This window comes from Lygodium microphyllum, chromosome 21 (assembly GCF_053477565.2).
Source record: "Lygodium microphyllum isolate KBCC chromosome 21, Lygodium_microphyllum_v1.1.10, whole genome shotgun sequence".
NCBI classification, from domain to species: domain Eukaryota; kingdom Viridiplantae; phylum Streptophyta; class Polypodiopsida; order Schizaeales; family Lygodiaceae; genus Lygodium; species Lygodium microphyllum.
The window spans coordinates 83,636,503-83,657,651 of NC_141155.1; the positions used below are offsets into that span (position 1 = coordinate 83,636,503).

Sequence of the window (21,149 nt, forward strand, 5' to 3'; positions counted from 1 at the left end):
CTGTGCATCAAGATATTCATATACAAAATCTTTGAAAGCAATATTCAGTAAAAAGACTTCTAATGGCCTATAGTGCATCAAGATATTCATATACAATATCTTTGAAAGCAATATTCAGTAAAAAAACTTCTAATGGCCTATAGTTCACACCACACAAACTTCCCCCCCCCCCCCCCCCCAAAAAAAACCCTAAACAGTAAGAAAAGGGCCACATGCCACAATGGATAATGGTTAGGACCTATCCATTCAAAAAAACGTAACACGGTTAGACAGAATCCTCCTCGATAATGGGTTAAGGCCACACCACCCATTGCGCACACTGCTGTCAGCAGTTCTGTCTTCTACGGTTTCAACTCTCTTTTCCTGCGTCCATCTCCTTGTTGTAAGCCTCAAACTAGGTCAAGCAAGGACATTTGGAGCTCTAGAGCTAGGACAAGAACATTTAAAGCTCTAGCAAAAGTGCCATCATTTGGCAGCTTTGCAAGCATGTTCCTCCCAGCAACAGACTTGTATGCAATCCCCTTTCATTCAGCATTATACAATGACTGCATTCCTTTCTTTCTCTCATTGTGCTCATTTTCTCCTCTCTCACTTAATGTACGGTTCTACTTCCACATACAAATTCACATGCTATCATTGCCAAGTGTACTGCTAATGTGAGAATTTTTGCTACAGCTTGCCCACGTTATAATTGGTCATTAATGGTCAGCATCCCTCTCACTTGTGGTAAAACATCCCCTTAGGATGCAACTTGCACACAAGACACAACACAAGCCATACCCATGCAAAAGAAAAAGGGAATGAGACTTGTCACTCAATTCCCATCCATGAAGCCAAATCAGCTCGCTACTCTAGATTGGTAGTAGCACATCAAGTTGCCAGCACATCTCAAGAGCTGGTGTCCCATACCACCAGCCCAAACCATCCCAATGCACAAACATATTGGCCTATGGGCCAAGAGTCCAAGAGTGGTGAAACAAAACTTCGAAAACAATCTAAATGGTAGTGATCATAAACTAACTTGCACACATCAAATAAATCAACAACTAAACAAAAGACTCACGTAACATGAGAGCTAGAATGTTGTTGCATGCTAGACAACACATGATAGGCCCCAAAGGTTGGTGCCCCTTTCAGTACTTGTTTATCATTATCCAAGGTGTAACAAGGACATATATTTTTAGTGCTTAGCATTTGCATTATCAAGGTATGCACATGTGAAGTGCAAGTCAATTAAGACACAGTGACGTCGTAAGTACCCTAAGTATGCAGTGGGTCACATTAACAAAAGTTGCATCGAGTTATGTTGTATAAGTACTTGCGAGTACCTAGTGTCAATTTGAGCCTCGTGAAACCAACATTTCTCCTTGGATAGGGTGGTAAATAACCTGATTAAACACTAATTACAGCAATGAACAAATTTACAAAACTGAAAAGCACACTTTACCATACAATCTGACATTGGACAACTTGTTGGCCCCAAAAATAGCGCAAATGTAGATGGGCACCTACCATTTATTGAGCAAGGCCAAATGGATATTTAATTAATTTTCAAAAATTAGATGCTGAAATTTAATTAATTAATACTAAATTTTACTTTCAAAAGGCAAACTTGCAAATGCAAGCTGAGAAAATGCCGTTTGGGGTTAGTTGAGCATAGAGACAACATTCTAGACGTGGAGGGAGGTGGAGAGCTACTATGAGAGCTGTTTTCAACAAAGTCCAGAGCAAATTGAGAGTTGTACCAACCACCAAAAGACCAATAAACAATAGGTGAGAGCTAATCGCGTGGTGTGGTAGGACAAGGATAGTAGGATTCCTTCTCTACCTTAGTGAGAGGTAGCAATGTAAGAGGGCTCACCAATTGCAATGGGCATTTTACCATCCTTTCGAAGTTGTTGGCAACATCAAAGCTACCATTCAAAAGATTCTCTCCAACTCATTTTCTCTCTCTCTCTAACATTCCCATTGCAATTCTCAATATATTCCAATCAATGGTGGACAAAAGCAGTGACTTTTGCTACTGAAACCATTTATAACAGATATTAGAGTTTCTCAACCACCTTGGGATCCATGTCAATAATTAAAGACTCCGTATTCAGACTAGCAACAGTGAATTGAGAATTTACAGTTGATCTGAGGAATGAGTCCATTCCCATTTGATTTAGCCCACATGCCAAAACCCAAGGATCAACTTCTATCCAATCTAGAATCAAATCAAGAGCCATTTGTATTGAAGATTGAAGGAGATCAATCCATATCTCAATGTAATTCAATCTATCACACAAGGAACATTAATCGTTACCATCAATCAAGTGTCAACTTTTTAAATTTGTGAATTTCTTACTTGCTGTAATTTGTGTTAATTTATCACAAAAGGAAGGCTAGTTTCATGGTTCCCTTGCCGAGATCACATCAACTCTCTTAAGTAGGTGGGTTCATGGCACCTACCAAAGTTGTTGCACATTGGTTATAAAATTTGTCATCAACTTAGTGCAATTCAACAAGCATGTCATCATACTCTCGTGAAATGGATTAAAGCCATGATGATATTTCACAATCTGAAGGTTCACAAAGCATTGGGGGAAATGCAAGGCCCTCTTTGAAAATGGATACATAGCATGGGCATGTAAGGAAATGCTCAACTACAGAAACAAACACGATTAAACGACAAGCGCACAAACTGATAAAGACACACAATTAGGATTGGGGTAACACAGAAACAATGAACACTAAAGAAAGAAATCGAAAATGCAAGTTGGCATGGTAATGTCGACAGCAAGCAATAGCTATGCAAGTCCAAACGCCAGCTAGAAAGGTAGACACAACAATGTAGAGGCAATTTCAACCTATAAGCAACATCGCCAATCCTCTTCGACACTAGGAAGGATCCATAATATCTCAAACTCAGCTTTGGATACAACCTCTCTTTACATTTCATCTTTTTCAACCTTGCCTTTTCAAAACACAAGAACACATAATCAAAGCCTAAAAACTACAAAGCACATCTATGGCGATTAGCTACTTTCTTTTGCTTCTCTTGAGATCTCTAAATAGCATACTTAACCTTTGCATAGGTTGTGTCCATGTTTTCCACATACTGATCAGTCTCAAAAATCTTGTCCTTTGTGTGTAAAATAGAGGGCACTTTCTTACCACCTTCCACAGCCTCAAATGGAGCTTTGCATGTAAAACTATGTATAGTACTATTATATGCAAAATCTACCAAAGGTAAATAGTATTCCCATTATGACTTATGCATAAATGCATAACATCTCATGATATTAAGCACTACAAAATTTGCATTTTCTAAGTAACAATCTATTACCATAATATCTATATTTTTAAACAATCCCTTCCAAAACAAACTGGTCATCCAAGGATCTCAATCACTTATGATCGACTTCAACATACCATGATACTTAAAACACATGCTGCAAAAATAAACGTAACATATGATCAACCTTTATCTCCTTTCTCACTAAAATAAAACAAGCATGCTTACAAAGCTTGCAAATAACGATTTGTATCCCATCACTCCTTACATGTGTCTTGGAAAGCTCAAATATAAAATCCATAACAATGCTTTGCCAAGGCCTATCTAGAATAGACAAGGGTTGCAATAAACTTGACATCTTTGTGCATCATACTTTACTTTCTAACATATATTGCATGTCCTAACAAACTACTCAATATTATATCGCAACGAAGGCCAATAAGAGAAATGCTCCACTACTTTAACTACAATATCAATCTCTCTATGCCTTGCATAACGAGAAGCACGACTCAATGATCACCTTAGGCTTTAATTGCTTTGTGACACACAGTCGTCCATGCACCATCAAAAAACAATCTCTAAGCACAAAGTACTCATGCCTCTAGCTATTGCAAGCTAATTATATACATTCGCAAAGTTTGAATCAACAACATACTGATCTTCCATGGCATCCAATGTAATATAACATAGTAACAACTAAAATCTAAGACTTGCCTAACAATGCTTCAACCACCACATTCTTTCAATCACCATAATCTAAATCAAGATAAGAAATAGTGATAATGTCTAATAGTCAATTTGCACTATGAAATTAGACCCTACGAGATAGTATTTCCATGTCCAAATTGTATGAATTACAGCAAGCAACTCTTTCTCATAAACCTATAAATTCCTTTCTACACCCTAGTGAATGCGACTCTCATAGAAAATTAGAAGTTATCTTTTCCTTTAGCTTCTCAAATCCTCAAATTTCCATTACTATCTACTTAAAAGACACCCTTTTTCTCAAAGCATGCAATGAAGATACAATTTCAACAAAGTTACACACATGCTTCCTATAATAGTAACATAGACCCAAAAAGCTATGAACCTTATACACATTTTTCAACAGTGGCCATAAACATATTACCTCAACCTTTGCACGATCCATAAGAATGCCATCAATCAACAAAATGTGTCCCAAAAAGCGTATCTCATATAAGAAAAACTCACTCTTATTGCCATCAATAACCATCCTATGCTTATGCAAATTATTGAGCACAATGTCCAAATGCTTTCTATACTCTACCTTGTTCTTTGAGTAGACAATCATGTCATCAAAGAAAGTACCCGCAAATCCCCTATATGGACTGAATATATGATTCTTCACCCAATTAAAAGTAGCAAGGGTATTTATAAGCCCAAAAGGCATGACAAGAAATCCATACGACCCAAAAGATATCCAAAAAGCTATCTTTGATACATCCTCTGGTCAAATATATATATGGTGATATCCACTTTTTGAATCAATGCAGCTCTAAATGGTTGCTTCTTGCAATCTGAATAAAATGTCATCTCTCTGAGAGATCAAAAATTGATTATTTATTGTGACTTTATTCCATACATGATAGTCAATGCATATATATCATTAGCCGTCCTTTTTTTTATATCAAAATTCACCTCCCAGGCCCCCTTCGCGAGATCCGTTACCTCACTGGTAACAACAGACCATGCGGGATTCGGGGATCCTACCACCGGATTCCACTCCGGGGAGACCTAGAAGATCTACCTGGCTTGCTCCTCAAGCATCATTTACATCGTTGTTTACAGCTAATTACATAGCGCATTTTGAGCTAAATATCTGGCAGGAGGCTCTTCAGCACCCTCAATGGCGAGAGGCCATGTAAAGGCAGCTCGAGAGTATTGACCGAAATGAGACTTGGACATTGGTGGATCATCCGAGCCATAAGAAAGTCATCGGGACAAAGTGGATTTTTCGGACAAAGCTAAAAGCTTATGGGACTTTAGACAAATACAAGGCTCGCCTTGTAGTGTAAGGGTTTCGACAGAAGCACGCCATTGATTATAAAGAGACCTTTGCTCCTACTGCACGGTTGACTTTCTTTCGGTTGCTACTCGCACTCGCCGCTCACCACGGCTAGCCGATACATCAAATGGATGTCAAGAGTGCCTTCCTGATGGATACTTAGAGAAGAAAGTCTATGTGGAGCAGCCACCACTTTCCCTCAGGGAACCCTAGGGATACGGTATTCCACTTGCAGAAAGCTCTTTATGGGCTAAAGCAAGCGCCGCAGTCTTGGTTCCATAGAATGGATGAGTTCTTATCGGGACAAAGTGGATTTTTCGGACAAAGCTAAAAGCTGATGGGACTTTAGACAAGTACAAGGCTCGCCTTGTAGTGCAAGGGTTTCGACAGAAGCACGCCATTGATTATGAAGAGACCTTTGTCCCTACTGCACGGTTGACTTTCTTTCGGTTGCTACTCGTGCTCGCCGCTCACCACGGTTGGCCGATACATCAAATGGATGTCAAAAGTGCCTTCATAAACAGATACTTAGAGGAGGAAGTCTACGTGGAGCAGCCACCGGCTTTCCCTCAGGGAACCCTAGGGATACGGTATTCCGCTTGCAGAAAGCTCTTTATGGGCTGAAGCAAGCGCCGCAGTCTTGGTTCCATAGAATGGATGAGTTCTTACAGACTCATGGGTACCATTCTACCCCTTATGACCCAACTTATATGTTCGATCCACTCCAGAGGGGGTTAGCTATATCCTGCTATATGTTGATGGCTTACTCATCACAGGTTCAAATTCTGTTGCCATAGCGGAAATTAAGGTTAAGCTTAAAGTTACATTTAAAATGATAGACCTTGGTTTGTTGTCTTATTTTTGGGGGATGGAAGTCATTCTAGAAGATGTATTTTTGTGTCACAGCAGAAGTACGTACTTCAGCTTGTGGAACAGTACACTTTGGATTAGACACGGCCAATGGCCACACCTATCAATTCTACTGTCCACTTGTCGAAGGATATCTTAGGACAGTCCTTCGATCCACACACCTATCGTTCTGTTGTAGAAAAACTTCTTTGGTTAATTGACACTAGGCCAAATTTAGCTTACTCACTTAGCATTACTCAATCAGTCTTTCACAGCACCTAGGATGTCACATTGGATTGCATGTCTTCGTGTGTTGCGTTATTTGCGGTGTACTTTTTCTTATGGCTTGACATATGGTTCTGGTTTATATTTGCAAGGGTACACCAATTCTAATTGGGCAGGAGATCCTATCACCCGGTGTTCCCATGGCGGCTACCTCTTTAACTTGGGCACGGCTCCCATTCCTTGGTCTAGCCGTAAGCAAGAGACGGTGGCGGCTTCCACGACCGAGGCTAAGTATTGGACTCTCTTCAATGGCACCACCAAGGCCATCTATCTGAGGAGTTTACTGGCGACGCTTCATTTTCCATGTGACTCTCCCACAATTGTCTACTGCAACAACCAGAGTGCAATTGTCCTTGCGGGCAATCCGATCATCATACCACGAACACGACATGTGGGAGTCCACTTTCACTTTTCCACAATGCAAGTTGAGCTAAGCACTATTCACCTAAAGTCTATGCCTTCATCAGATAATTTTGCAGATATCTTTACCAAAGCGATCAATTGACCAGTTCTTCAGTACCTGCTACCCAGGATCGGCTTGGGTACACCCTCCCCTACTTCTTCAACTTGGCAAGGAAAGGGTGCTTTCCTCTTGCTTTCCCTTCCAGTTTGAGAGGGGCCGGCTCCTACTCTTGATCGTAACAATGATGATGCTTACAGTGTTTTAGACATTACATTCACTTATTCTTTTCTATTGTATTATGAACATTTGCAACTTCATCCGCACTATCAGGATGACTTGATTATAAAAGAACACTTGGACAAGTGAACACTTCTCCTGCGAGGGCGTTGTCCCACTGACACCGTTGCATAGCATATTGCATGAGCATGACATCTTGCATCTCCCTTTGCATTACCCTATGCATTGGCATTCTGTTCATGTCAACATGCATCTGGGCGCATTTATCCCTTTTCGGTCTTTTGGAGTGGTCGACTCTAGGATCCACCATATTCACAGCATAACACATGGCAATTCTCCTAAAGGTAATTTTTTTATCCTTGCCTACTCTTGATTGTAACAATGATGATACTTACAGTTTTTTAGACATTACATTTACTTATTCTTTTGTATTGTATTATGGACATTTGTAACTTCATCAGCACTATCAAAATGACTTGATTATAAAAGGACACTTGGATAAGAGAACACTTCTCGTACGAGGGCGTTGTCCCAGTGGCACCGTTGCATAGCATATTGCATGAGCATGACATCTTGCATCTCCCTTTGCATTACCCTATGCATTGGCATTCTGTTCATGTCAACATGCATTTGTGCGCATTTATCCCTTTTCGGTCTTTTGGAGTGGTCGACTCTAGAATCCACCATATTCGTAGCATAACACATAGCAATTCTTCTAAAGGCAATTTCTTTACCCTTGTTTACTTACTTGCTTTGCTTGTCTTACCAAGCCCACCTTTTTTTTTTACCTCTCGCATATTCAACACATGATTGACACATACACTCACTTTTATCATCCTTAAGCACTTATCCTTGTCAATGCGAGGGATTGGCTTGCTAGTTTTGTGAATAACTAAGGTTTAAAACTCTCTTTATCTTTTCCTAATCTGTCACTTAATCGGCCATTGCCCCTATATTACTTATGTATTTGCAAAACACTTTTCAAAAAAAAAAACAAAACAAACAAGTCCATTGTTGCTTCTATCCACCTTTGTAGGCCTTCATAGGCCCTTAGGTAGTCGATGGCACCCTTGGTCCAATGCCCTAACCTATCTGAGGTAATCACTTGAACTCCCTTGGTAAGATATTCATCGCCTCTGTAGTCTTGATAGACCACTGAGCAGCTGACGTGCACCTTCTGTCCGATACCCTAGCTGCTTTGGGATGAGACGGCTTGGGGTAAATCAAAATTTAGACTGGCCTACTTTTCTCGCCCTATTTTGAGCCTAACAAGGGATGTTATGCTAAGAAATGCACTTAGCAACTTAAATAACCCCAAAATATGTTTATTTTAGGCTTATTTTAGCCAAAATCCTAAAACAGGGAGCGGATCGAGAAAGTTAAGTGTGAGATAATCTACAATCCTAATTTTCTATAAATTGGCAACCAACCCTCCACTCTTTCACAATCTCGTTTTTGCAGATTTCAAATGTTACTAGCTTGCTGCCCACATCCCAGTCACAGAGAACATCTCAGCTCTTGCTGTCCATCATTGTTCCCTACAGACTGGCATCTGTTTCCAACCCTCCACATGCTGATTACTGTTGTTTCTACCTGGCGACTGACTGTTGTTCATCTTCACTGCTATCATACAGTCTGCTACGCCAGCAAACTGCTGCATTTGCAAGCTCTAACTACTGCCCTGACAATTTTCTCTCTCCTCTCTGCAGCCGCTGCAGTCTTTCTCTCTCATGCGGCTGTCTTGCTTGCGTTTTCAATCTTTGCCTCTCCTGCAAGCTCCGTTTTTAGTCTTTCTCTCTCCTACAAGCTGTCATGCCTGCGTTTTCAGTCTTTCTCTCTCCTACAGGCTTTGTTTTTAGCCTTTCTCTCTGTTGCAAGCTGTCTTGCTTGCGTTTTTAGTTTTTCTCTCTCTTGCAAGCTCCGTTTTTAGTCTTTCTCTCTCCTCACTGCTGTCTACATCAGATCTAACTTCTCACTGCTGCGTTTACTAGTGTTCGACATCCGGAGACTGCCTTGCTATGATTTGGAATCTGTTCGGAGTACGACACTCTCTCCAACTCATTATCCCTGTCCTAATCCTAGAGATACAGAAGTTCGAGGTTCAATATTCATTCGTTGCATAGTGTGTTTGCTGCATGAGCATCGTATTATTAGTAGTCATATCATTTCATTTATTCACTGTGTTAATTATCTCAAAGTTACTTTAACCCTAACCCTAACTGTTTGTCGTACGGTTTCTGTTTATGTTTCTGTGTAAGGGTATTTTTCTTTACAAATAGATGACAATAATACAAACTATGGAGGGGTACCTAATATAAAGGCCAAATCAATACCATTATGATATCTGATTGGCCAACAATAAGTATCCTCAACACCATCAAAATGACAAATATAAAATACCTAAAATATCTAAAATGTGCCCAACCCTCTCTAACATGCATAGACACACACATAAACTGACATATCCACTAACACACCCTCTCAGATCATTGGTGATCTGATACAATACAATGATACAATGATAAAAACCCATCATAGTCCATACAATAAGAAACATCAAAAGATAACCATGGATATCTAGGTAGGGAGTGGCTAACCCACCATCAAGATACCTCGAAGAGAATCTAATGTCAATGTCAATCGTATCAACTCTTGAAAACGCAAGAATCATAGCAGCTCTCAATATCTGTCAATGATATTTTACAATAGCATACAAGAACATCCTATCAAAAATGCCGCTAAAGAAATGTAATTAAGGGATTCTCCACCTTTGGCCAAACCACCAAAGTATCTCCTCATGTCGTTCAAAGAAGGAGTCAATCCTGCTCTCTATCAAATAACCAACTCATCATGAACTCGGATGTCAATCCCAACTCCAAGATTTAAAACTGCTAGACTTCGATCGATGAGTCAAAGAAACCTCTCTTAAGAACCTGTGCACCTATATACCTATATAGATGAGACTTGGCTGCCCCATCTCACCATCCTTTCGCACTTCCTATTACACATATACATACAAAATCAATTGTAATACAATAATTCGAAAGAGATTTTGTACTATGAAAGTAAAAAATCAATCTCAATGCACAAATAGTTAAATCAACAACTTACATAACTACACATGATACATTCCATTAGAATCCGTGCATATCACTAATAAGTGCTTTAATTTGCATCCAAGCAAATGGAATAAGTGCCCACAAAAATTTAAGATATCCCACAGTAAGGTGGTTAATTTGCTACACAATTTACATTTCATTGATATAGGCTATGAAGAACACTCTTGGCATGTGTGCAACCAACAACAAACTCAAAGATGATTGTGCTTCATAAAGAGAAGGAAAAATGAAAAAGAAGTCTCTTTAAGTAGCAATAAGCAGCAGCAACAGATCTAAACCTCCTCTCTTGTTGGTCTTTGCAAGATGGCTTTAAAAACACTCTAACTCGGTGACAAGGTGCACTGTGCATATTTATAGCATTGACTGCTGACCAACTATACAAAAATGACATTGTGATTGGCATCAGCACACCACATGGCAGCCTTGCCTACATTCTGGCACAATCATCTCTACTTTGACTAGTCAGATTTCAAGTATAAACTCAAAACTTTGACCTAACAAATATATAGAGACCAAAACAGAGCTCAACCCAATGCTAACATTGAGATGGGTTGTCCTGGCTGACATAGATTGTGTTAACTATGGGAATTGATTCACAAAGAAAATTGTAACAATAGATGCTCAAATGCTGGTTTTAGCTGCAAGATAATTATTTGTTAGACGTTCACTCTACAAAAGTCTCCCATACAATGTTCACAATCACTGAAAAATATCCATCCCCATCAGAATTGGGCGTGAAAAGATAGCAAACTACTTCATTTGCTGCCAAAATCCTAGACCAATGGACATGATGGTGCACAACAAGGTGCTATGCATGACATGTGAATTACTAGTTGTCAACGATTCAAGTTCTCACTCTGGATATAGCCATCATTTCCTATAGAAAGCGAGCCAGGTGAATAGACAATTTTAATTAGACACTCGGCAGGGTCATTGTTGGAAGGGAGAAAAAACACATGTAAAAAGCAAGAAATAGACAGTACAACAAATAAACGTGCCACAATTATCGGCAGCAACATTACGCATTTTAACTATTCTTTTTCCGTGGAAAAAAGGTGAGAAAAGAAACGAATACAGTGGCTAGACTTGCTTGGCAGATAAGAGTTGAGCATCTTTCAAATGATAAACTGATGTGATCATGTGATAGGTATTGCGTGCTTCAGACACTAAAAAACGATGAAACCTACCTTGGCTAGCCACTGTGAATAGCATCTGCATTTCAGACATAAACTAATACTGTTAAAGCGCTAAAAAGACCAAGAGCCTACCTTTGCGCCATGGCTAGCCGACGTCCGGGAATAACATATACCATTTGTATTTCAGGTATAAACTAATACTGATAAATAACTAAAAAGACCGTTAGCCTACATTTGCGCCATGGCTAGCCGATGTCCGAGAAGATCAAATAGCATTTGTATTTCAGGCATAAACTAATACTGATAGAGTAATGAAAAGACTGAGAGCCAACCTTTGCGCCATGGCTAGCCGACATCCGAGAAGCACGAACGCCACCGCTACCAGCACCGATGGTAAAGAGATCGTAGTCGTACTCCTGCGCGGGATTGCCATCAGGCAAGCCATTAGTTTCGTCATCGATCAGCATCTTGCGAGCCATGGTGTGGAGGTTCCGGGAGGGGGATTACTTGACGAGACTAGGGTTTCTTCTTTTCTTCAGATGCTGGCGCTTTGGACGGATGGAGAGAAGGAATAGGGAGGGCTTAGTCAAGGTCTCCAAGGCTCCTCCAAGCCTCAAGGACCGAAAAAGAGAGAAAGGGACACACACAGAGTGAAGAAAGGGGGCTCCTTCATGCATAGGCCACGATGTGCACGATCCTCTTAAATGCAATGAAAACGCAAATTTGAGTTACATCCAGACACAATTTCCTCGTTCGTCAAGCCTGGGGGGGGGGGGGCCGGCCAACATTACCACTCGAACGTTCACGAATTGCAAGCTTTATTGTCGATAGAACTTTTGAATTTGAAAAATGTTAAGGTCTTCAATTTTAACATCATTTATAGTTGTTACAAAGTTCATTTATGCCTTTTTTTTCTTTTTATAATGCACCTGATTGTTGGTATTGCCTCTTAAGAGAAGGACCATGCTTTTCAGGTCCATTGTTCACACAATGTGAAGAGATAGTCATCTATACTATTAGTTAAAGGAGAGGTGGGGGGCGAGTGTCACGTGGCAACCCCCCACCTCCCCCACAAAAAAAAAAGAGAACGCGAGGATAGGTGCCACGCGTCCAGCACCCATCCCCCGGCAAAAATCGTACCCGCCCGGCACAAAGGGGCGAGTCTAGGCGCGAAGCGCCTAGTGTTGACTTATAGGAAGGTTGGAGAGTGTTGTAGACTTGTAAAGATGCACTTGCTGTTGAATTTGAAGGTGACGTGTAGCAATGATATCATGATAGTTTTTTACAGTTGCTTAATAGGTTATAAACACCTTTAACGATTATTCCTTGAGCTGCTTATTAGTGTAACCAAGCAATTCATTTTCACCCTCATATATATATATTACCAAGTTTATGATTCTAGAGATAACAAGAGGCTTATTGATTATCTTACTACTATATTATTTTAGCTATAGGTTTGGAAAGCCTCAAACCTCCAGAGGGCTTCTCGAACCTACCCCCTTTTCCAAACCTCCATTTTTCAATCAAAACCCCCTCCCCTCCTCTCTTTCTCACATGCAATATCTCATTTTATCTTCCCTTTCCATTTTTTCATTAAAGCCTTCCCCTCCCCCCCCCCCCCCCCCACCTCCCTTGTTTAAATTAACACCCCTTCCCCTCTCTCTCACTTATAATCTCTCTCTTTCTTTTCCCCGTCCCCTTTTTAATTAAATTCTTCCCCTCTCCCTCCCCTCTCTCTCTATCTCTCTCTCTCTCTCTCTCTCTCTCTCATATGTAAGGCTAAGTTTTCTCTCTCTCTCTCTCTCTCTCTCTCTCTCTCTCTCTCTCTCTCTATGTTAGATTAAACTTTTTAATTTAAAATTTTTTAAATTAAATATTTTAAAAGTTTTTTTTAATTTAAAGTTTTTCGAACATAGTTTTTCACACACTTTGAAAAGAAGATAGAATAAAAGAGAAAGAGAGAAGAAGAAGAATGATAAAAAGAAGAAGACGGAGAGAGAAGAGGGAGAAAGAAGAAAGAGAATAGTCTTTTTTTAATTAAACATTTTTATTCTCCCCCTCCCTCCTCTCTCTCATGCTTAGGGCCTAGGTTTTCTCTCTCTCTCTCTCTCTCTCTCTCTCTCTCTCTCTCTCTCTCTTTGTGCTAGATTAAACTTTTTAATGTAAACATTTTGTTTAATTAAAATAAGAAGAGAGAGAGAGAGAGCAAAAAAAAGAAGAGAAGAGGGAAGAAGGGAGAGGGGAACATAGAGAAAGAGAATTATAGAGAGAGAAAATATAAAATTTCAGAGAGAGAGAGAGAGATCAGAGGAAAAGAAAAAATGAAAAGAGAGAAAGGAGGGGGAGAGAGAGAGAGAGAGAAAATAAGAAGAAGAAGAGAAAGAATTTGAACACTGTGAGAGAATTATAGAGAGAGGAAAGATCAAATTTAAAAGAAAGAAAGAGAATTATAAAGAGAGGAAATATAAAATTTAAGAGAGAGAGAGAGAGAAGAAAAGAAAAAAGGAAAAGAGGAGAGAGGTGGGAGAGAGACAGAGAGAAAATTATAAGAAGAATAATAGAGAGAGAATTTGAACATAGAGAGAGAATTATATAGAAAGGAAATATAAAATTTAAAAGAAAGAAAAGAAAAAAAGAGAAACTTTCTTTTTTATTAAAATAAAGAGAGAGAGAGAAATTTACAAAGAGCAAAAAAGAAAGAAGAGGAGAGGGAGAGAGAGAGAGGAGGAACAGAGAGAGAGTTATAGAGGAAATATAAAATTTAAGAGAGAGAGAGAGAGAGAGAGAGAGAAAGAGAAAGAAAAAAGGACAAGAGAGGAAAGAGGGGGGACAGAGATAGAAGAAAATGAGAGAGAGAAAATAAGAAGAGAGAGAATTTGAATATAGAGAGAATTATAGAGAGAGGAAATATAAAATTTAAAAGAAAGAGAAAAGAAAAAAATTTAAAGAGAGAATAAAAAAGGAAAAAAAGGAGAGAGAAGGTAAGGAGAGGAGAGGGAAGAGAGAGAGCGAGAGAAGAAGAAGAAAGAGGAAAAGAGGAAGAGAGATGGGAAAAAAGAGAAAATAGAAAATTCTTTTTTAAATATAAATATTTTTTGAGAGAGCGAGGAAGGGAGAGAGAAGAGAGGGGGGAATAGAGAAAGAGAATATAAATTTTAAAAGAGAGAAAAGGAGAGAATAAAAATTTAAAATTTAAAAGGGAGAGAGGGAGAGAAGAAAAAAAGGAAAATTAGGAGAAAGGGGAGAAGAAGAAAAGGGGGCGGAGAGAGAGAGAGAGAGAGAGAGAGAGAGAGAGAGAGAGGAAAAGAAGAAAGAGAATATAAACATAAAAAGAGAATCATATATAGAAAAAAGATAAAATTTACATATTTTAAGAAAGACTGGGGGGGGAAGAAAGTGAAAGAAGAAGAAGAAGAGAGAGAAAATATAAAATTTAAAAAGAGAGAGAGAGAGAGAATAAAAAATAGAGGAGAAAGAGAGAAGGAAAAGAGAGGAGAGAGAGAGAAGAAAAGGGCAAAGAGAAGAAAAGGAGAGAGAGAGAAAAGAAAAAATTAAAAAAGAGAATAAAGAGAGAGAGAAGAAGAAGAAGAAAAAAAGGAAAAAAGAGGAGAGGGAGAGAGAAGGAAAAGAGAGGAGAGAGGGGGGAGAATAAAAGGAGAGAGAGAGAGAGAGAAGAAAAGCGAGGAGAGAAAAAAGAGAGAGAGAACCAAGAGAGAAGAAAAATAAACTAAAATAGAAGGCAAAGAAATAGAGAGAGAGAGAGAGAGAAAAAAAAGACATAGGGAATTTGTGGGAGAGAGAGAGAGAGAGGAAAAAGAGGAGAGAGAAAGATGAGAAATGGATTGTTGAGCGAAACACGGCAACTTCGCTTGTTGCTTCGAGACAGCGAAGCTACCGCGAAGTGGCCTAGCATTCTGTGCACACGAAACGGAACACTAGTGGGATCAATTGGATAGATCTCCCCATCAACCACAAGTCTAGGTACTTTAATCCCATCTACTTATAGCTTTATAGAACTTGAGCATTAATATTGGTACATGGTGTCTCGTTGGACAAATAAGCATATTCAAGCTCTATCTCAATGTACAGATTCTTTGTGCTTGTATCCATTTTCCTTACTGATTATGAAGTCAAGTTGGAGATATATAAATTGATTATACAATTTAGTTGAATGTGTTTTGATTACACAATTTAGCTAAATATATATTAAGTGTGTCAAGGTAGTCTAGACAGAGACATAGAGATGTCAAGGTAGTCTAGATAGAGGCATAGAGATGTCAATAAAAATAGGGGATTTGATATTTCTAGAGATAGATGGGAGACATCTTATTCACATTAGGTATGTTTACAAAATATATCAATAAAACTCAAACTTAAAATGATTTTATGGAAAAAGTTTCTAAATTATATATTTATAAAATGTGATATATTTAAGTGCAATTTTTGTATATTTCAAAGCTTGATTATGCTCTCTCTCTCTCTCCATGAAATGCATGTCTTAGAGGAGCATGAGGATTTCTTATGATAGGTACATCGTTGTATATGGAGAAGAAGTAACTTGCTCCACATTCATATCCATGATGCCAGGAGGCATATTCCACGGTGGATTCCATGAGGGTTTACGGTGGATTCCGTAAACTTAGATGACCGGGGCTCATACACAAAGAGGATTCTTTGTGCGAGAAGTTGATGGGGACGCCTGTCCTTTTCGGGCGTTTCATTAATTTAGTGTGTACATGGGTGATTCCATAGCGGGTGATTTCGCAAAATGCATATTAAATTAATAAACGTTTATGAGTTTAGAGTGCGCACTCGTAATAAATTAAGGTTAGGATTTATTTCTAACCATTTGATTTATTTATGTAGCTGAAGACTGCTAGGTATTCACTTTTGTCGGTTTAATTGTATTATTTTACTAACGATTGTGAATGCTTCAGTTGATGTGTAGAGATAGCAGCAGTGGCGGAGGAAAGCATTGGAGTTTAGCAGGTATTCGACATTTGGACTATATTTTGATAGGCGCCACGCCTATATTTTGTTATGTCTATAGAGACATTGATTATTGATTATTATTTTGTATGCGCTTATGCGCCCGGATATGTTATTTCTATTTGGACATTGAGATTGGGCGTGCCAGACTCTATGGGCACCGTCCATTAGCTTTATTTTCCTAATTTTGTAGAAAGCAAACTCAAAAGCTTAAAGCTTGTCATATTTTTGTAATTGGGCTATTATTGAGCATGAAGATTGGAAATATACATTAAATACATGCTTTGTGAAGCGCTCACACAAGGCATGGGGGAGATTGAACCCAATTTGTCTCTTGCCTCTTGTCGTGCATGCTTTTACATTGTTATTTGTGCAAAAAGGTAGAGTTCTTTGTTCTTGGGGACCTTCCGGGATTCACCACGCGAGCTATCTGCGACCGATCTGCGCACCAATCCACCACCCATACTTGTAGTAGCTTATTGAACATGTACAAGATTTTAGTGCACAAGAGAATTGTACCTACTACAATGTGCACTACCATATCTTTTGAACACAAATAAACTTCATTAAAACAACATGTATTGAACAAAAATAATGAAATTAAAAACTACACAATCCCTAAACGACCTATAAAACAAAGTATGCATATCTAATGACATTTTGTATTGTGTGTTTAGTAACACTTTTACTTTTAGACTTTACAAAGAGACCTTATGACTACAAAATTCATAGACTAACTATAAAATGAAATACTTAGCCAGAAAAAATACAATAATTTACTATCGTGCTTAGAAGTAGATTTAAGAGCATTAGTAGTTATATTGCAAGTGCACTTTTATGTGCATTTGTAAACACAATTTGTAGATAGAAATTTTGAACTAAAAATAGAATAATAAGAAGGTAGGATTTGTAAAATTTTGAACAAAAAGCATAATGACAAGTAGACGAAGAAAAAGAAGAAGAGGAGTAAGAGAATTTTCCTTTAACAATCATAAGAACTTAAGAAAGTTCATTTGCATCTTGTCCCCACACTTGAACTACAAGTAAGGGGGGAGAGAGAGAGAGAGAGAGAGAGAGAAAGAGAAAGAGAAAGCTCATAATTTGTTCGTGAAAATTAGAAGAAAATGATGAAAATATAGCTTGAGAAAAAAGTGAGAAATGTTGGCTGAAGAAGAAAAAGAAGTAAAATGTGTTGCTCTTGAGAAGAGGAGGAAGAAGAAACATAATATATGTAGCTTCTCTTCCACATGATACCTCCCATACAAAATGTAGCTTCTTTTTGACATGAAAGCTCCTACATGACTCCTCTTGTGTCTCCGCCATTAAGTCCTTCTACTACCTTTTTTCTCTTGACATGACTTCACTCGAAATAAAAATGAATTGTTGGGGGTATTCAAATTTTATCATTTTCTTAGTGTGTTATATTTGTGTTTAAAAAGTGTGTTTAAACGTTGGTTTAATATGTGTTTATAAAAGTATCTATATATGTGTAAACAATTCTTTGTTTGCTATATTTGTATGCATTTATTAAAATGCAAGGATAGACACATCCGCTAAAGCACACCCATCCACTACAACTTGCATCCATATCTTGTAGTTTATACTTTTCAATGGCATCGATGCTTTATAGCCAAGTCGTTTTATGCTTACACAATGTACACATACACATCACCTACTCTTGTAACCATCATTTTGATCCAACTTGCACATTATCAATGTTAGAAATTGTTGAGATATGTTTCTTTGTTGTGGCAGGCTAATCAACAACTTGCACATTATCAATGTTAGATATCATCGAGATATGTTTCTTTGTTGTGGTACTATTGGAATATACAAGTATTTTACCACTATTTTTACACCAAAGATGGCATTTATAATGTGTTCTTTTAAAATATCCAGGAGAGATTTAAACACACGAGAAATGAAGTTAGGGTTAATGGATTATGGGAGTAGCTATACTATTAATTAACGAGAGGTGGGAGGTGGGTACCACGTGGCAGCCCCCCACCTCCCCCACAAGAAAAAAAAGAGAATGCGGGGGTGGGTGCCACGTGCCCCCGCCCCCGCCCCCGCCCCCGCCCCCGCCCCCGCTTGCAAAATCGCACCCGCCCACTAACCTAGTGGGGTATGAAAGACAACGGGGCCCCAATAAAAGGGAAGAAATAGCTTAGCGAATGTATTATATAAGAAGGCACACAGGCCTTCGCTTTCTGTAACCGACGTCCCTTCGACGTATGATGAATGATAATGATCATACTTATACGGGGGATTAACAAAAGTATATGAGGGGACCTTTATTATTAGTCATAGTTACGTGGGTTGGTGGCCGCGGCCATGGCGCCTCTCCCTGCAGCCGCCGTCCCTCGCCAGCCCGACATCAACACTGCCTTCATCAGAGAGCTGCAATACAAGGAGAACAGGTTTGCATAATCATATAATTATTAGCCCCCCGGGCCCCCGTTCTATTTTCAAGGATCAATACGACCCATCATCGTCCATCATTGATTCCTTGCATTCACTATCAGTAATAAGTATCCTTGCATGAGAATCGGCGCCATTATCCGACAGCATATATCGGACCATTGCTCATCCTTTTAACTGTAATTATTATCTCCCAAATACTGATATCATTACCCATTAATTATCTGCGTGCGATCATTCATAACATGACCATTATTCACTGCAGCGTTGCTCGGTTTAGCGCTAGTTATTACCGGCGCCCGTTCAATGCACAGTTGGTTGTAATAATCGGCAATCGATGATTTATATTTCTCTTGTCATTGTAATTAGTTGCAGAACAGCTTGGTTTTTAACTGTACATGATCCTCGTTCGGATAATATAATGCTTGGCGATGGATATTTCGCAGATCTTCCCCGCTTCTAAAAAATTTCAAAACATTTAATCACATGAGTTTGAATTACACAGTTGTTGATGCATGGCTTGCGGATGTCTCATCTTGTATCCAGAATGATTTGGAGTTATTTTGATTAACCAGCTCATGATCAGTATTGTTGTTGTGATACTCTAGATCGAAAGATGAGTTTCTGGGCCACCTTCTTACAAATGATAACCTCTCCAAGGACCATATCGCAGTCAAGACATCCCAGAGTGGGAGTTCTGGTAGTAGTAATACTCGTCAAGATGCTAAAAGCAAAACAAGGAGCGCTTGCCCTAAGCAAACCGTGGATGATCCCCATTACTACACACAACTCTCTGTGGTGAGTTCCAACTGTACACATGGAACAAATGGGTGTAGCTCATCTAGTAAGTTGAATGTATGAGGTGCTCTCTACTTCAATTGATCGTCCATTTGTATGGTCATCTAGAAATGGCAATAAAAGACGAGAGAGAGAGAGAGAGAGAGAGAGAGAGAGAGAGTGTGTGTGTGTGTGTGTACGCACGCATGTCTAATTAATAGTCATCACATGCTCAAAATGGCAATAATTGACAACTTTTCTTTTGAATTTATGTGTTACATTACTATTCCTCATAACTCTAGACATGTTGCATCACTTTATCTTTGTCTTTCTTAGAACTTGTGGAAGAGAGTAAATGCTGGATACCTTATACCCAAATGTCCTCCAAAAGGGCTTACTCAAACAATATACACCTATGATCCAAAACTTGTAAGATGGCTTAATAAACTCTCTAAACACCTCAAACCTATTGTCTCCAATGATTTTGAGTACATATTTCATTGAGTTAAGATAATGTATAAATGACATCCATTAAGGGTACATTCTAACATTTTTTTAAACATCCTTTAATTTTGCACCTTTATCAAAACATTATCTAATTGAGATACACATCTCTATAGAAATATATTCATATCTTAGTTGACATAGTTGATAATCTATTAGAAATATATGCTTACAACATCAAGTATGTTAAGTGGAATTGGTTGCAAGTATCATTTAAACATAGTACTAAATCCTATTCCCATGTTTATCTACAATGCAAGATGACTCATAATTCACTCGTGCTTGCTATGACTTTTAGATTGAAAAGCCTTCCATGGAGTTCCATCGAAAACGAGACTTCTATTCTGAGTATAATGAGGCAGCTGCTAGGTTCAAGCTAGTGCTAGGTAACAAGAAGCCCTTGCAAAAGATGCCAAAAGAAAAAGGAAAGGACAAAGGAAAGCCTCCCTCAACTGGAGAAAGCACATCAGAGAAATCACTCGAAGGGAGTCAAAAGCCATTTGAAAGTGAAAGTAGTGGTAATAATCATACCATTGCCACTCCAGATGCTAACAAAGAACCAGTTATTATCTCAAGTAATGATGATAATCTAGCTACTAAAAATGTGGTAGAACAAGCAACTAGTGATCCTAGGAAAGACCAAATTGAAAAGGTTGACCATGTAAGATAAAGGAGTGGATTTTGTGCATGTTTCCTCCCCCAAAGCTATATTTTATTTTAGCATGGGTTTGAGTTCAAAATCATGCACTAATTGTAAATATAATGTATTGTATGTAGCCTAGATTCAACATAACTTTCAATAATGACTTAAGACCTATGTAAAAATTATCTAGGTGATTTGTTTGCTAAAAATTTTATTTATATTACTTTATCACATCAATTTCACATTTATACTTTAGACATAATTTGAATTTCAAGTTTAGTAATGTGCGAAAGTTGAAAGCAGCAACCTAGTGTCATATGGTGTGTGTGTGTGTGTGTTATGGTGGTTGCTCGAAGAGTGGGGGGTTTTGAAAGCCTAACACATAACAACACAAAATGGTTTCAAAAATATGTGTGTGTTGGGGTTGGGGTGGGGGAGGCCGTTGGGGAGGGGAGGGCGTGGGTTGAAATTAGCCTCACACGT

General features: G+C 38.7%; 2 protein-coding genes across 3 annotated transcripts in view; one reads left to right on the forward strand and one right to left on the reverse strand.

Annotated features, from left to right (window-relative positions):
* Nucleotides 1-12,033, reverse strand: part of LOC148018222 (glutathione-disulfide reductase) — a 36,001-nt gene extending 23,968 nt beyond the window's left edge. For both annotated transcript variants that reach the window (XM_087661809.1, XM_087661810.1), the window contains exon 1: nucleotides 11,665-12,033. In XM_087661809.1, the coding sequence (XP_087517935.1) occupies nucleotides 11,665-11,811 (147 nt within the window). In that variant the 5' untranslated portion in view covers nucleotides 11,812-12,033. The remainder of the gene's footprint in view (nucleotides 1-11,664) is intronic.
* Nucleotides 12,034-18,563: 6,530 nt separating this feature from the next.
* LOC148018223 (uncharacterized) lies at nucleotides 18,564-20,841 on the forward strand. The gene is made up of 4 exons (XM_087662025.1): nucleotides 18,564-18,741; nucleotides 19,351-19,540; nucleotides 19,856-19,948; nucleotides 20,322-20,841. Exons 1-4 carry the CDS (start codon nucleotides 18,656-18,658, stop codon nucleotides 20,691-20,693), a joined length of 741 nt encoding a protein of 246 aa, XP_087518151.1. The 5' UTR covers nucleotides 18,564-18,655; the 3' UTR covers nucleotides 20,694-20,841.
* The last annotated feature ends 308 nt before the right edge of the window (nucleotides 20,842-21,149 follow it).

Bases quoted from the DNA above. Each gene is read 5' to 3' on its own strand.
- LOC148018223 (XM_087662025.1), top strand. From the start codon at position 18,656: ATGGCGCCTCTCCCTGCAGCCGCCGTCCCTCGCCAGCCCGACATCAAC. The intron at 19,541-19,855 runs GTGAGTTCCAAC...TGTCTTTCTTAG, and splicing joins ACTACACACAACTCTCTGTG to AACTTGTGGAAGAGAGTAAA. The intron at 19,949-20,321 runs GTAAGATGGCTT...TATGACTTTTAG, and splicing joins ACACCTATGATCCAAAACTT to ATTGAAAAGCCTTCCATGGA.